General features: G+C 37.6%; 1 protein-coding gene and 1 long non-coding RNA gene across 5 annotated transcripts; both read left to right on the forward strand.

Annotated features, from left to right (window-relative positions):
• The first annotated feature begins 9,870 nt into the window (after nucleotides 1–9,870).
• Nucleotides 9,871–12,781, forward strand: LOC131253937 (uncharacterized). 3 transcript variants are annotated; one of them, XR_009175369.1, is made up of 6 exons: nucleotides 9,871–10,109; nucleotides 10,891–10,977; nucleotides 11,075–11,117; nucleotides 11,348–11,486; nucleotides 11,939–12,034; nucleotides 12,439–12,781. It is a non-coding gene; the product is annotated as an uncharacterized LOC131253937 (long non-coding RNA). The 3 variants fall into 3 exon arrangements; XR_009175367.1 differs by having other exon boundaries at nucleotides 11,075–11,105; XR_009175368.1 differs by lacking the exon at nucleotides 11,075–11,117.
• A 650-nt stretch (nucleotides 12,782–13,431) lies between these two features.
• On the forward strand, nucleotides 13,432–15,116 carry LOC131253938 (RING-H2 finger protein ATL5-like). 2 transcript variants are annotated; one of them, XM_058255034.1, is made up of 3 exons: nucleotides 13,432–13,775; nucleotides 13,917–14,024; nucleotides 14,674–15,116. In XM_058255034.1, the coding sequence occupies exons 1-3, from the start codon at nucleotides 13,719–13,721 to the stop codon at nucleotides 14,839–14,841; spliced, it is 333 nt and encodes a 110-aa protein (XP_058111017.1). In that variant the 5' UTR covers nucleotides 13,432–13,718; the 3' UTR covers nucleotides 14,842–15,116. The 2 variants fall into 2 exon arrangements, 1 of the variants encoding a protein (XP_058111017.1); XR_009175370.1 differs by lacking the exons at nucleotides 13,432–13,775; nucleotides 13,917–14,024 and adding an exon at nucleotides 14,164–14,593.
• The last annotated feature ends 1,404 nt before the right edge of the window (nucleotides 15,117–16,520 follow it).

The following is a 16,520-nucleotide window of genomic DNA, read 5'->3' on the forward strand; positions in this document are numbered from 1 at the left end:
GGTTGACAAAGACACGACAATCCTTCTTAAAACTACTGGGGTGGCTGAAATTAATGTAAAATATGTCTTAAGGGATGAGGATATAATTGCATCATCCATCGTCCAGGTTACAGTTACCCACACAATTCTCTTTACCTCTGAGCCTGCCACTATGATGTAGGACGTCGCATAAATTTATTCCTAGCATGTTTGGACTAAAAGAATGTGAACCATAAATTGTCCATAACTTTTTATTCAGGTATCGTTACGGGGCGCACAACCTATTAATCTTTACTATAATGGACCATCTAAGGTGATCCAAACAACAAAGTGAGTCATGTTTGTCCGTTTCATCAGAAAAGGTGCACTTTCAGTTCAAATATGAAAATTTTAGATTTATTTATTTATTTATTAATTCTGATTTTTTAATATTTTTTTATTTTTAAAGTTTTAGATTTTCTTCTTTTTTACAAATAATTTGTAATCATGCTAGGACTCTTCTAGTAAAAGTTTATTTGGAATTTTTATTTTTAGAAATTAGATTTTAGAAAAGTTGTACTATAATTAAGATTTTTATTAGAGTTAGAATTTTTACTATTTTTTTGTAATTACAAATTTTAGTTTAGTTTTTTCTTTATTAATGGTGTAATAGGGATACATTCATATTGGACAATTATCAATTAATTTATTTTCAAATTTATTAGAATTTTTTTCTCTCTCCTCGTGGACTCAAGGAATCTCTGTGAGATGTCCAGAGAAGCTCCATGGATTCAGAGTAATTATCCCGTTGAGGAAGATGGTGATCGACCTTATCACGTTCATCCCTGCGTTATTGTTCATAACTCCAATTGCAAGGTTGCGTTGTAGTAATAATCTCGGTGAGAGTGAGGTCAAATCCACTGGGAATGGGGAACAGAGTCTAGAACTAATCTAATTCTAACTATTTTGTCTAGATTTTTAATCCAGCGATATGAAAGGAAAATTAAATAATAATAATAAAACACTTAAGATCCAAAAATCCACTTTTAGTAATCTCAACATCAATTTGCTGCTTCAATATAAAATAACACAACTGGAATCAAAGTCTTAATCTATATAGTCGTATGAAAGAGTGGTTAAACCATTCTCAAATATTAAGATGAATATGATTTCAATTGTCTGGTTCTTCCATTAAGCACTCAGACATCAGTTGTATGGAATTGAAAGCATCCAATGCACCCCTAGGCATCATTAGATCAATCATTATACAGATTGATTCCTTCTGTAAATTGGGGCTAAACAATTGCTAAATCAGAGCATTCATTATACCATGAGTGCACAACGAATCCAAAAATAAACAACTCAAAGACTTTCAAAGTAAATTTAAACCAAACCAATCTACTATCATCATTCAATGTAATAGTATTGAATTCAACAAACTAAACGCTGAAATTAACTACAAGCTTCATCCCTTAGCCTTAGCTAAGAGATTAGCTAATCATAAACATGATTAAACTAATAACTCTTAAAGGAAAACATAAAATCTAACTAGAACCAAATGGATTGAAGATGAGAGAGGACTTCTTGAAGCTCCATAACACCTTGATCCACTCCTACCCTAATTCCACCTTAGAAGAACTCATAAAACACCTTTATGTAGGCTTTGTTCGGACTAACTTCAAACTGTCTTCAATTTACGCAGCTATCGCGAATTTGAAAATGGTCAATGACTATCTTCATAAGTCAATCGATGAGATCGCCCGATCTTCAATGCAATCGAACTGGCTACGATGTCATTGAACATATGTTCAATAGGATCGAGAATTACACCCATATGTCCAATAACCAAACTTGATTTTTCTAATTTTTTTGATGGGATCGAGTGTCCTTCGATAGCATCGAACACTTACTTTGATGTCATCGAAGCTATGTTCGATATCATCGAACTGTCAAGTTCAGTAGTTTCAGTTTTCTGCACTTTGTAATCTTGATTATTTTCCTTCTTCACCTAGTTTTCGTGGATCTTAGACTATTAAATTCTTCAATCTTGACCTCCAAAGATCTAAACCTCACTTTGGTAATCTGGAGCATCAAATGTATGCTTTTTGCAAACTTTTCACCCTAAGCTCTCAAAATCACCTTGCAATACAAAACATGTAGAAATAGATCAATTAAGCACAATCATGTTCATAAAACCAAGGAACAATTAGGGTGAAATATGCAATATTTCACACTAAATAGTGATAGCTCCAACAACTCTAGATTCGAACATCATAGTCAGGGAACCTTCTTTCAACATTACTCCTGCAGTGGTGGTCCTTGAGCCATCAAATGTTCCTATTATTGTTAGAGCCTCAACCTCATCAGCTCATTCATTTGTGGCTTTAACAACAGATATGATTTTAAATCTTTGTGTTTCGTAGTTTCTCGTTCGAGTGAAATTGTCTTATATTCATTTATCTCATACTATATTTCATGCTTTTCTTACAGTTGTTCCAGCTCAGAGCTTTTTTATAGGCTCAAATGCAATGACGATGGTATTAGACTTTCTCTCTTTGGAAAGGATCCCACAATACAAGCTTACTTTAATAAAAAATGTAATTTTATCCATAACTTGTATGTTTCAAGACCCTGAGCAGTGGTCTCTTCTCAGCGACACTTTAGCAAATTTGGACATTTTTTCAAAGCTTGCCAAGATTAACGTCTCAAGGGTTCATAATTCTCTAGTCCAATTTTATGCTTCCCTTCAATAGCTAGAGTCTGTTTGTAATATAGTCATTGCTCCATAGATATTACATTCGTAGAAAGAGTTGTCGCTTCTTAAAGATAAGATATCCAAGAATTCTGCCATTTTCTCTAGGTATAAAAGGGAATGTAATTCACTTCAAGACCAAATAAAGACCTTTGAGCAGACATTGGTTGCCATTAATGAGCAAATTACTAATCTTGAAGTCTAAACAAATTGAAGAATTAGAGTTGAGCAAGATCAGGGCAGTATTATTGAGAATGTTGGTATAACCGAGCTTAAAGAATCACAACTTCTAAAGGATGAGATGATAGTTATCCAATACATCTTCTACAAGATACTAGGTAGTTTGTCTAGGCAGTGTTTTCAGAATTTGGTGTTATACTTGTAAAATCATAGGATAAAGGCTTCTTTCATTTCTTCCTGATATTGAAGGACTCCCGCTGGTAAGGCCAGGTACCATGCCATAGCCTCACTTATGATCACTAGTGAATATATGAAATTTCTCAGCAGGTACTCTTCTGACACATTTTGACGGAAATAAGCTGCTTTCTCATAGGAGTTCAAGTGTTTTAAGGGTGATTGCGTACCTTGTTTGTACAATGTGAATTCTAAAAATTTGAGAATCTGCCTGATCTTAGCAGATCGTATCATCTTAAATGACTGAGATGATGTTTCGGTCACCACTTGATGCACTTGTCTTGCATGCGCTTAATTCAAAAAAGATCAACGGTAGGTACTTTACAAGATTTAATTTCATAATTGCTACTTTTTTCATCAAACTAAAGAGTGTATGAAGTTCATGTTCTTCCTCCGTGTGCAATCTTATGCTCCTTGCGCATGATTCGACCATGTGGATCTTGGGGCATTCTAGCAGTTTATATGAACCACTAATGACATCTTTTCATTTTAGTACATACCGATAACGACACTCTTCTAAGTTGGCTTCCTATCTAACCAATTCTGCTAAGTTCATGACTCTTCTAGGCACAAAGAACTAGAGTAGGAACAAATTGTAGGCCTGCTTCCAACTAGTAACCCCTTCCTGTGCTCTAGATTCGAACTATAGTTTTATCGGACCCATCAAGGATTTGTCGATTTATTGTAGTAAATGATTTTCATTGAAGTTTTGTAGGTTGCTTAACCTTACGTACTGTATAAAATGCTATGTGTGAGACTCTGTTCTAGATAATAAGATATTATCAGTCTTGCGTATCTTTTTAGCCCTGCGACACCTCGACGGTTGAAGGGCTCGGACCCCCAAAACTGATTCTATCATGTTCTTCTGACGACCGTTGAAGACTGCGACTATTGTCATGTTGTTCTCTACGAACCTTCTGTCTAGAATCTTTATTATTTTTTATTTTCCTTTATCCTCTATGTGAGAAGTCTTTGAACTTCCATTCGACTTTTTTCTCTTATCTTTGGCCTCTTCATCATGCACTGCTAGAAACACATGCACACGAGGCCTATTCCACGTGGATACCATATTTTCTATGGCCTTCTTGTTCCACTCCTTATCATTTTATATTATAATTTTGCATCTATTCATCATTTTTTATAGTATATTTTTAATAGTATAACAGTTTTCAGTCGGATGACCAAGCATATGATGGTAATGGCAATAATTCTTTTCCTTCATTTTTCTTACCTATTCTGGGCATTTCAGGTAGGGAAATTCGATTGTCCCTATAGCCAATGGCTGATTCATCATGGGGAGTACATCTTCTTTTTCAAATGTACACCCCTTGTGATTATCATATTGTCTAGGCCACTTATTGGCCATCTTTCTTACACAGTGACTTTTGCTCTCTCTTTTTTTGTCTTTATGTCTGCTTTGGGGCTCTTCTCCCTTTCTCTTTCTGTCGGTGACATTTGTTGACATCTTACTCAGGCCCCGACATGTTGTCTCTGTTTAAAAGGAAGTCATTTTTCTAGTCTTGACTTCAAGGGCATGGACTTTAGTAGCAAGGCCATGGAAAGTTTGTATTTCAGCACTCGTCAAGCCGAATGCAAACTCTAATTCCATAGAATTAAGACACATCGTTACTTGTTCTGAATCTACTGGGAGTTGTCGACATGACATTCCTAAGGTCTTCCATCGGTTAATGTACTTTTCAACCGGCTCACTTTCCCGTTGCCGGATAGAACCCAATTTAATTAGGCTAATGTCTCTATTGGAGAAGAAAAAGATCGCCATGAAGGCATCTTGCATTTGATTCCATGTATATATGAATTCTGGTGCTAGAGCTGAATACCATATGAATGCCTTTCCTATCAAGGACGACTCAAACAACCATAAACAATATTGTGGAACTATAGAGAAATTCTCTATGGTAGTAATGAAGTGCATTAGGTTTTCCTCCAGCGATCTTTCTCCATTAAACTTTTGGAAATAAGGATATTTAAAGTTTAGGAAAAATAGTACGTCTTCAATTTCGTAAGAGTACGGCGTTTGAAACTGGAATCTTCCTTTATGCTCTGTCTCTTTCCGTTAGAATAGCTTCAATCAATGCCTATATGATTTCATCTGGGGTCACAGTGCGAGCTATGGGAACTGATCCGTGAGACCCTGCCCTCTGCGATAGCGACCTTCTAGTTGTTGTTCATTGCCACTTGCGTCAGCAATCATCAGAGGGGAAGTGACCTGAGCCATGTTGCGGGTTAACGTCGCCAATGCCTCTCTAAGATTTCTGCACTCTTCCATCAATACTGTATGTGTGGGTGCCATCTCGGCTAAATGCTCATTCGTGGAAAGTGACTAGCTCTAACTAGTTCTTACCATGAAAACTGTCATCTTTCCACTTCTTGATTGTCCTGATGTCGAAGGAGAGAGAGAATAGGTTATCATATGGGATCTAAGAGAAAATGACCCGCCGGTTGACTTGATACTGTCCTTCTATGGTCTTGGGGATTTTATCAGTCCTAAACGGGACGTGCCTGGTGCTGATGCTTGTGGTGAAGTCATCATAACAGACTTGAGGGAAGACAGACCTATTTGTCAGGAAAAATTTTCCTTTCTCTTTTTGGGTCAGCGACAAAGCTACGAATGGTAAGGTGAGGAAGTCGTGCGGGGCGAAGAGACTTATTTCAGCCTCTCCAGAATAGAGTAGAGGTGGGGTGGAGCTAGCTAAGGATTGCATTTCGCAATGTTATGTGTAATCGGCCCTTTTACTATCTGCAATGGAATTGGGCCTCTTATTGAAGGGGATCGAGTCTTCTATCTTCCGGACGTCACTACTATCTATTCCTCATTGTCCTTTTACGTTATTAGTGAGGAAGAGATTGCCCTAGACATTACCTGTTATCGTATGTTACCGGTCATAGTTGACTTACTTTCCCCAATGCCATTTCAGGCAGCAATTGAACATTGCTAGCATCATACACTGCGAACCCGTTGGGTGTGAAATAGGTGATTATGTTGACCGGAAGAGAATCCATCGCGATTATGTAAGAACGAAGTACTTGAATTCCAAAAAAGAATATTCGTTATTCAAATTAAATCAAACTGCACTTTTTTTAGATATAAAGGGAGAAATGTTCTTGTCGAGAGTTGTCATTTTGGTATTATTATAGCACCATTTCACAACAAGTATCATTTAATTGTTCTATCGTTATTATTAAACATCGATATTCCAACCAAATATTTTGGGTTTGATCCCCAGTAAAGTCACCATTTTGTTTTGATCAGAAATGTGTTTAGAAGTTTGAAAGATCTATATTCAATAATAATGAAAGAAATTCAATCAAAGAATACTTCTCATTATTTTATTTCATTAATCTAAATTCTTATTACATTCCTTGCATTGCCATTGATTCTAAAACAAAATACATTCAATTAATGTAATTGAAAGTAATTCGATAATGATTTCGGTAGCATTGGCTTGTAAAGTATCCTTCGCAATGAAAGAAAAGTTATGTAGCTTGGAAACCATTGCTTCACGTTAGTATACATAAAACACGCATAGCATGGCGAATCCATGAAAAATCTGAATGAAATGCATAACATATTGGTCATTTGTGACCTCTATTGCACAGTAGTGCAACTAGACTCGGTTGTGCAGCCATGCAACGGGTTGGCTCTCTGCATCCTGCATCTTCTTTCTCCCTTTCTCTTGTGCTTCAACCTGTGTACCTAAATTATGAACCTCTTGATTCTAAAAGCTTTTATTTTTTATTTATTTTTTACTCTATGAGCTCTTGATCCCTAAATGAGAAGGATATGGGGTATTTATAGACATTTACACGTGCAAAATCTCAAATCTGCGCAACAAGGCATGGTTGCAAGGGCAGACAGTGCACTCTTGCGCTATCGCGTAACATGTTCCTACTACACAATTATGTCATCGATCTCTGTTGCAATCCTTACTTTCACAGCTTCAAATCCAAACATTTCTCTTCAAATGCGATCCCGCGTGGCCTCATAACATGTTTATGTTGCGTGAGTGTACAGTGAATTTTGTGCTTTAATGGCCATAAAATAATCGCGGGAAGTTTTCTAACCCATTTACTTTTCTTTTTTTGTCAACTATCACGGCTGGCTTACAGAGTGACCACCTCTACCTTTCAGCAGTAGACTGTACACGCTGAAACCGACCTGATGGATGGCCTGGATGATTCACCTGTGTGCTAGGCTTACAAATGCAGCGGCTGTGCATTAGCTGATCACTTGTACGCGTGGACGGGCTTTTCAACTTAGTCACACAAGAGCATCGAGGCCAACATGCACCTAGTCCAAAAAGGAGCTAGGACAGCAACGGTGGCAATAAAGAAGATTTCCTTTGGACGGTGCTTCATTTTCATTTGATAAATGTTCAGTGGGTAGTTTTGTGGGTCCCAATCACATGGACCATATGCTTGTCCTTTTTTGACTGACTCTTGGGTTCTTAATTTTTATTTTAGTCTTTGGGTGCGCGAGGGACCCACAACATTTGGGGGATCACCGTGGACGCGACTTTCCTTTTGGCCCCTTATAAGGAGCCCAGTGGACAGAAGCTCTCTGGGGCCCACCGCAATGTGTGTCAGAAAGTTAGTCCGTCCATCAGTTTTGGCTGCCATGTCAGGATAAAGTCCAAAAATGAAGCAGATCCACACGACATGATCTGATCCAGTGGGGATGAAAAAAGTCACTAGTGCAACTTCTCAGCATAATGTTTATATGCTATCTAAATTATTCGTATGGTTATCTTCATTGGAAAGTAAAAACACAAATATTAGCCAAGACTGGAAATTTCTATGATTGCACAAATGAGCGGTGTGGATAAGTCATATATATCATGATGGCTCCATATTGATTTTGTAAATTTCTCGATTTAAGTATTAAAAAATTAAGCAGTCACATCAGAATGGGAAAGATGCAGTGCTTACCTTACCCATTTACATGATAATTACAGTTTAGACGAAAAATCAAACAGGCCATGAATGTTTCTGATGACTTGTCGTGCTCCAATTTTGAGTCTGCCTATCATTATACATTTATACTCATGTCTTGGCATGCACTGAAAAACTGATGTACGAAGTGTCACCGAACCGCATGCAGTTGGCAGCTGGAAGCCACCGTCTTTACAGGACGCCAATGTAAGCAAAAGCTCGCCCACAAGGGTAGCAGAGCTGTTACTCCAGCCTAAGTTTAAAATATAATTAGAGAGAGAGGTTGACCACATCACGCTAGGAGACGAAAACGAGGACTCGGAATGAGTGCAGTCCTGCCTGCGCTGAGCTCAATACAAGCACAACGTAATAGGAATTGATTGGAAAGTTGTTGGCCAGTACTCAGCTGGGCCCACCTCTGACAAGGGCCGGTGTCCAATAAAAAATTCTTACATCACTACAAGAAAAGGGGACTTTAGCCTCAATTTTTTAGCCTCGGTTGAAAAAATGGAGGCTAAATGTATTTTTTAGCCTTGGTTGCAAAGGACATTTTTCGCCTCAGTTGCTAGGGAACCGAGGCTAAAAGTTTGCTTTTTAGCCTCAGTTGCATAGTAACCGAGGTGAAAGGTCTACTTTTTAGCCTCAGTTGCATAGTAACCAAGGCGAAAGGTCTACTTTTTAGCCTCAGTCATATAGGAATCGAGGCGAAAGGTCTACTTTTTAGCCTCAGTTGTATAAGAACCGAGGCGAAAGGGCTACATTTTAGCCTCAGTTGCATAGGAACCGAGGTGAAAGGGCTACATTTTAGCCTCAGTTGCATAGGAACCAAGGCGAAAGGTTTACTTTTTAGCCTCAGTTGCATAGGAACCGAGGCGAAAGGGCTACTTTTTAGCCTCAGTTGCATAGGAACCGAGGTGAAAGGGCTACTTTTTAGCCTCAGTTGCGTAGGAATCGAGGCGAAAGGTCTACTTTTTAGCCTCAGTTCCACAGGAACCGAGGCGAAAGGTCTACATTTTAGCCTCAGTTCCACAAGAATCGAGGCGAAAAGTCTACATTTAAGCCTCAGTTGCATGGGAACCGAGGCGAAAGGTTTACATTTTAGCCTCAGTTACATAGGAACCGAGGCCAAAAGTCTATTTTTTAGCCTCTGTTGCATATGAACCGAGGCTAAGAGTCTATGTTTAAGAATATTGAAAAAATTTGAGAATCTTGAAAGAATTAATAATTTTTAAAATTTTTGACAATTGTGAAAAAATTGAGAATTTTGAAAAAAAAAATTGAATTTTGAATTTTCTAAGAACTAAGAATTTTTTAAAAATTTGAGGACTTTTAAAAAAATAAGAAAAAAAAATGATAATTATGAAAAAGTATGAATTTTTTTTAAAAATTGAGAATTTTTAAAAAATTCAGAAATTTCAAATAATTGAAAATTCTGAAAAAAATTAAGAATTTCTAAAACTATTAAGAATTGATTTTATTTTATTTTTTGATAATTTTGAAAGAATTGAGAATTTTAATTTTTTTGATAAATTTCAACAAATTTATAATCTTGAAAAAATTTAGAAGTAAAAAAGATACAATAAGAATCTTGATTTTTTTATTTTTGCGAATTTTTTGTAAAATTGATAAAATTACGAATTAATTTTAGTGCTGGAACCTAAAAATGAAATGATCCAAATCTCATTTTGGGCCCTGCAAATGAACAAACTCGATTTCCACGTTGCCTGCCACGTGTACCGTAGAGAGACAACTATACCATGTTCCGTTTCTTATGAATCCAATGTATCATCTCCGTGGCTTTTATTCATCTTAGAACTTGAAAGCTAGAAGCAGAGCTCTCTCTCAAAATCCCAAAGCTCCGAAAGGAAAACAGAGCGAAATCGCGTTTTACTTCTGCAATTCTATCTGTCAAAATCCCCAAGCTCTGAAAGGAAAACAGATCGAAATTGCGTTCAACTTCTACAATTCGATCCTTTACAATGCCTAGAAACGTCAATTCTGTCCTCCACACTAGCAATCTCTTCACTGATTTTAGGTACTCATTCTCTCTTTTTTTTATTTTACTTATTTCTCAACTGAAATCCTCTTGAAAATCAGAAATCGGGGCAGAAATCTCTCATTTTCATGCGTTTTCTCCATTTGGCCGTTCAAAATCTAATTTTCGCATTTTGTGGTTCGATCTGAGGAGGTTTTTTTTTTATTTTTGTTTTTTGTTTTTGCTGTTTTCACTGAAATCTTGCTCAGGAAGTGGAAAATCCTGTCGTTTCTAGCTCATTTGCTGGATTTGAGCAGTTTCTACATTGCAATATCAGCGATTAGGGTTTGGTGTTCGATTTGAGAGCAAAACTTTGTTCTCTGCCGCGAAATCTGCTCCTCCATTGCCGATTTCCATGCAAGCTAGATAAACAAGGGGCATATACACCGATATCAGCTCCTCACCGAACCGAACCCTAGCTCTTCTCTATGTCTTCCCCAATATTTCTCTCGTCTTCGTCAGATCTACCACCTCTCTCTCTCTCTCTCTCTCTCTCTCTCTCTCTCTCTCTCTCTCTCTCTCCCGGATCATCAGATCCTCAAAAGATAGTGAGCTCTTTTCCATTTTTTTTTCCACTTATGGATTTTTTTCTCAATTTTTAGTGCTTAATCTATTTTAATATGAATCCAGCTTATGTCTCTCGATTCTGAGAGATTTCGTTGGATTTTGATCCAATTCTTGCTGATAGATTTGTTTTCCTTTCGGATCTCATATCCTTAATTGCGGATTGGCTACACCTACAACCCACACTTCCTAATGCTAGGGAATTCAACATGTCCAGGTAATATTGGAGAGGGTAGAGCATTTTGCTCAGTCAGTTTCTGTATACGAAGATCAAATATTTCAAAAAAGAGCTCGTATTCAGCAGGTAATTGGCTTGTTCTTGTTCTTATTCTTCTCATCTTTGTTTATCATTGTCTGACAAGCTTGAAACTGTCATGCTTCTTGTTTTTTGTTGGGGTTAGGTCCCACAGCTTCCACGTTAAGCAAATCCGGGTCAGTGAGAATGTACTATAATCCACATCTTGTCTGTTTTCTTATTCATTATAGGATCCTCCTTTTGGGTTTCCTTTCCAGCACTTCCAACTCTCAATTCTACTCTCCTTCCTTTCCCTGCACATACCCATCTGCATTTCACTTCTTGTCTGAGAGTTTCCTTTTCCAGAAAAATGGAGTGATTTGAAACGAATTTCTTTCTGATTTGAAATGAATTTCTTTCTTTGTGAAAACAAATTCAGGTGCTGGCACGGGTATTTCCATGTGGTGAACAATGACTACACTCACTGGGAGATGTATGCGATTGGCGGAAGTGCAAATCCTACCATCAACAACCAGGGCAACATATATCTTGCCCCGATGAATTGCTTTTCCTAGGAGGTAATGTAACAGTAACAATTGAATTCTTTAACATCTCCACTACCATAAACTACATTTACAAATTGAAAAATGGTATGAGCAAGCTCTGTTAGAGTAGATTCCCACAACTGATCCTAGTATATTTGAAATATCTATTATAGATTATATTATATTACATTTTAGGTTACCTTTAGTATATAAACATGTCATTGCCAATGGAATAATTCACCTAAGATCTTCACAATGTAGTTGCTAAAATGTAAGAACTCAGTGATTTGGTCCTTAGTACAAGCTAAATGTATGTCATCTCATCTAGTGAGGTTGTCCTTTAGTATATAAACATGTCATTGCCAATGGAATAATTCACCTAAGATCTTCACAAAGTAGTTGCTAAAATGTAAGAACTCAGTGATTTGGTCCTTAGTACAAGCTAAATGTATGTCATCTCATCTAGTGAGGTTGTCACATTTCAGGCACTTGTGGTGAAGCTAAGGGAAGGCACTAGGCCAAATGCTAATACTGGTGTTGTCACTAGAGTTCTTGCAACTATTGGGGAGCTTGCTAGGGTGGTGGGTTTACTTCCCTATTTTTTGGGTTATATTTTGAATCATGCAGTGTGCTATGGTACAAGTTCAATTTCATCAAGTCTGATACTTTAAATTAGCTTGCCTTTTATGTGGGTGGTATGAAAAGGAATGATGAAAAGGTTCTATTTTGATGCTAAAGGTTTCTAGTGAGCGGTCAACATGGTTTACTGCAGCTCTTCTATAGCTTGGTTCTTGGCATTCTCCACTTCCTTCACATTCTTGTTCTGTTTATCTCGTTGCTGAAAATAAATCAATTCCTCCATTTGCACTGATCCATTCTTATGTGTGGGGAGGGTCTGCTGCCGGATTTTTCTCTATTTAGTTAGATGTTTCATTTCATTTATCAATGGTTTTACTAAGTTTATATTGAAATATCTGATGAGTAGCATAAATGAAGTCCCATAAAGAATGGAGATATGTAATTCTCAAAATTCTTGTTACTGATGGATGCAAAACTGAATATGTACTGCAACAGTGCCATTGGCACTCTCTTGAACTAAATATGTAGTGCAACAATGCCACAGGCACTGTCCTCAGAGGACACCATCAATGGGAAGAGGTATGGTGCTACCTATCTCTAGAAGGAAATAGATAATATCTTCATTTCTGGATGTCCTGATTTTGTAGCATAGTTAGGACTTATTTTTGTGTCTTGGGTGAAAAACTGCCAACATTGAGGTCTCTTGCAAGGTTATTATTGAAGGCCATTTGAGAAACATTATGGCTTCAATGAATTATAGCTGTGGGTATGTAACACGTGTATGTTTATTGTGTGATTACTCATTATATCCTACAACTTTGCACATCTTACATCTATGTATGTTTATCCCTTCTCTTTCACCTCTATACATTGCTTGTTCTTTCTTTCTTATTCTGGATCGTTGCTGAAAAATGACTTATGGTTATCATACACATTTAGCAGTTACTTCCTCTCACTCAGTTTATCATACTCAGTTAAATGGAGTACTATTTCGTTTATAAATTATATATGAATTGTCTTGTAGGTAAATTATACATGGAAATAATTTTATATACAGAGGTAATTATTTTAAAGAGACAATCCATTGCTCATGTATCACTATAAGATAAGGCAACTCCTAGTTGAATGAAGAGACATGGATTATCCAATCAATAGATCTGGATTGTCCATTAGGTTCAGCCACACTTCATGGGCTACCATGCAAAATACACTGATTGGATTATCATAACTGTCCAAAAGTTGAACTTTCATTTGCTGACATTCTGTTTTCCAAAACATGAATGTGTTGGTTAGAGTCATCTGGGCAAGGTGATTGTTTGGAATCATTAACAAATGTGCCCTACCAAATGGGTAGTTAATATGTTAATTGGACCTTTTTCATAGCAATCTCGACTCTCCATTTTATGGTTCTATTAATTGGATGGCTTGATTCGTGTCCCAACGAAGGGTGGGTTGGGTCAAAGGGACTATCAAAATCGTTTGATTGGTCTGTCTAGGTAGCCCTATGCAATTGGGAGCACATAATTTGTAGAGCTGTGGGAGCACTGGATCATTTCTCTAATTAAATTTCAGTTTACATAGTTCATAATTTCTGTGGTCAGATATCCCAAATACCAAAAGCATTAGTTGATGCATACAAGAAAGTAACAAGAACGTAGGAGGTAAAAGTGCACAAAAGATGTACCAATGTCACACAAAAAAAATTGCAAGTTATTCTTACCATGCCTCGAGAACATTCCAAAAGTATGTGGAGCAAGCACATGAAATTCCTGGAAACTATTCTTTAGTGCATCAACATGGTGATTGGCACTGGCCTTATAGTTTGACTTTGTTAATGCTTGTGTTGGAATGAAGTACCCTGAAATTTCATTTTTCTTTGGTTAGACGGTTCACCACAATGCTTACCACAAAGATCCTTATGCAAAGGAGTTTGGCATCAAAATCAGTGAGAAACTTGCTTCGGTTGAAGCACGCATTTTACCTGCACCTTGGGTAATTAAATTGGTATTTTTTTACAAATGTGGGATTTGGTTCATTGACTAGCTAATTTAACCACAGGAATTCCCTCCTGTGAGTACTTTATAATTTTTCATCATTGCTTCCGGTTGGTTTTGCAGCTCTCTCTCTCTCTCTCTCTCTCTCTCTCTCTCTCCATATATTTCTCTATATTATACATAGACACATATATAATGGTATATGTTCAAATGAGATTGGTATTCTACTGCATGCAGGTGTCATGACTGCATATATAGCATTTGGGAATAAAGATATTAAATTCAGAGTTGAGAGATTTTTGATCAGTATCACAAATTCAATTGAGACAGTTCTAAGGCACAATGTGGAAGTCAGAATGGGACTTATTGCAGTTGGGAAAATTTCTATAAACAGGATAAAAGTAGTCAAGTCACCAGATTCTATGGCAGTGGCACAGAAGCAGATAGAAATGATTGGGATGATGGGCAGGCACCGAAATGCAGATAATAGCAGATTAAGTACATCATATCAGGACCCATGTAAAGAACAACTCAATCTGACCAGAAAAAGCTTTAATGGTTATGAGTGTATGCTGCGAAGAACCCCAGATTCGTGAGATTTGTTTATTTTAGAAAATTGAGAATGGGTTCTGATTGAGCATGTGCAGGTTTGGGGGCTCCCTTGTGCCCACAATTTCCATGTGGAATGCATTGACGAGTGGCTCCGGCTGAATGTGAAGTGCCCCCGTTGCTGCTACTCCGTCTTCCCTAACCTCGACCTCAGCACCCTCTCCAACCTTCACGCTGACTCTGGGTGCCCTCTGCTAGTGTTTTGACGGTCACATTCTACGTGCATACGCAGCTAGTAGGCCAGAGCTACTTGTTGAGGTTGTAAGGCCTGCTACGGACAATCCGAATGGAGAATTCTGGCGGAGGCAATGATGATGCTGGCCTGGAAGCAGCAGAAGATGGACGGGCAGTGTTATGTCAGGGTCCGCCAAGCACGACGACACCGGTGATGACGGGCACGGCCATCACTTTGTATTATTTGTGGAACCTAATGCTATGAAACAGTTTGATTGAGTAAAACTTTAAATAGACTGTTGTTAACTGTTTTGTTGGTAGTGTGGCTTTCATGATTGATTGTTAATTCATGAGTGGATTGAATGAATGGATTTGTAGTTCAAATAAATATTTAAAAAAAATAAACATTTTTAGCCTCGGCTGTTAAGAACCAAGGCTAAAATTCTGTGGCTAAAGGCTTTGGCCTCGGTTGTTGAGAATCGATGTTAAAAATAGATTTAGCTTTAATTGGAGGCAACTGAGGCTAAAGTTTGGATTTAGGATTTAGTCTCAGTTGGAAACAATGGAGGCTAAAATTTTGATTTAGCCTCATTTCGAGAAAACTGAAGCTAAAAAGGTTCTTTTAGCTTCACTTAAAGAACCGAGGCTATAAAAGTCATTTTTGCCTCTGTTGCTAAAATTGAGGCTAAAGCCTTTAGCCGCGGGGGTTTCAACTTTGGTTTGGATAACTGAGGCAAAACTGAGGCTAAAGGTTTTAGCCTCACTTTTTAACCTTTTTAGCCTCAGTTTTGAACCGAGGCTAAAGCCCCTTTTTCTTGTAGTGCATCGTGCATGTGCCAAGCTCCACACACGTGGGGGCGGTACCTGATGGGAATCCAAAAGGCTAGGAAAGGTGTCTGGCGGTCCATCACCGGAAATAAATAAATAAATATATATATATATATGGAAAATGTACTATATGCTCTATCGTATTATACCTTTCATAAGGTCGAGTGCTGGCAGCACATTATTAGTCGGATAGTAAAAATTTTAAACAACGGGGATTTGATAGGGAAACTAGAGAAACAAAATTGGTGCTATGTGGACCCCACCATGATGTATATTTTCTATCCATACGATCCATCCATTTTGAAATATAATTTAAGGGATTTACACCAAAAATAAGTTATATTTGAATCTCAAATGAACCACACCATGGGAAAACAGTTATTATTGAATTTCTACCGTTACAAACTCCTAAGGTGCACTGTAATGGTTATGTAAAATAAGTTTTTATTGAATTTTTACCATCCAACCTATTCATAAGGTCATGTAGACGCGGATGAAGTGAAAACACAAATATCAGCTTGATCCGAAACTTCTCCAGCTCGTAAGAAGTTTTTAATGGTAGACGTTCAATCCCCACCTTATGGTCCACTTAAGCCTTGGACCTGCCTCATTTTTTAGTTCATATATTAAAATGATTTGAGAAAATTGTTGAATGGCGTGGATATAAAACACTTACATCACGTTGGGCCTCACAGAGCCCTGCACGGATGGATTACCGTCCGGGAGGTGGTAGGATGCAATCCGCGTTCTAATGGAAGCAGATTGGGATTGGCTAGTGTACCTTACACCAGCCATATAGCCGCTGTAGGTACGTGTCGTGCAAGACGAGCACTGATGCTCCTCCAGCTCCGAGTTGTACGAACGATTTAAAGGAGATTAATGT

The sequence above is a fragment of the Magnolia sinica genome, chromosome 8 (genome assembly GCF_029962835.1).
Source record: "Magnolia sinica isolate HGM2019 chromosome 8, MsV1, whole genome shotgun sequence".
Classification (NCBI taxonomy): domain Eukaryota; kingdom Viridiplantae; phylum Streptophyta; class Magnoliopsida; order Magnoliales; family Magnoliaceae; genus Magnolia; species Magnolia sinica.

Coding starts and splice junctions, on each gene's coding strand:
- LOC131253938 (XM_058255034.1), top strand. CDS start 13,719: ATGTCACACAAAAAAAATTGCAAGTTATTCTTACCATGCCTCGAGAAC. Junction 13,776..13,916: donor GCCTCGAGAACATTCCAAAA/GTATGTGGAGCA, acceptor TTCTTTGGTTAG/ACGGTTCACCACAATGCTTA. Junction 14,025..14,673: donor GCATTTTACCTGCACCTTGG/GTAATTAAATTG, acceptor GAGCATGTGCAG/GTTTGGGGGCTCCCTTGTGC.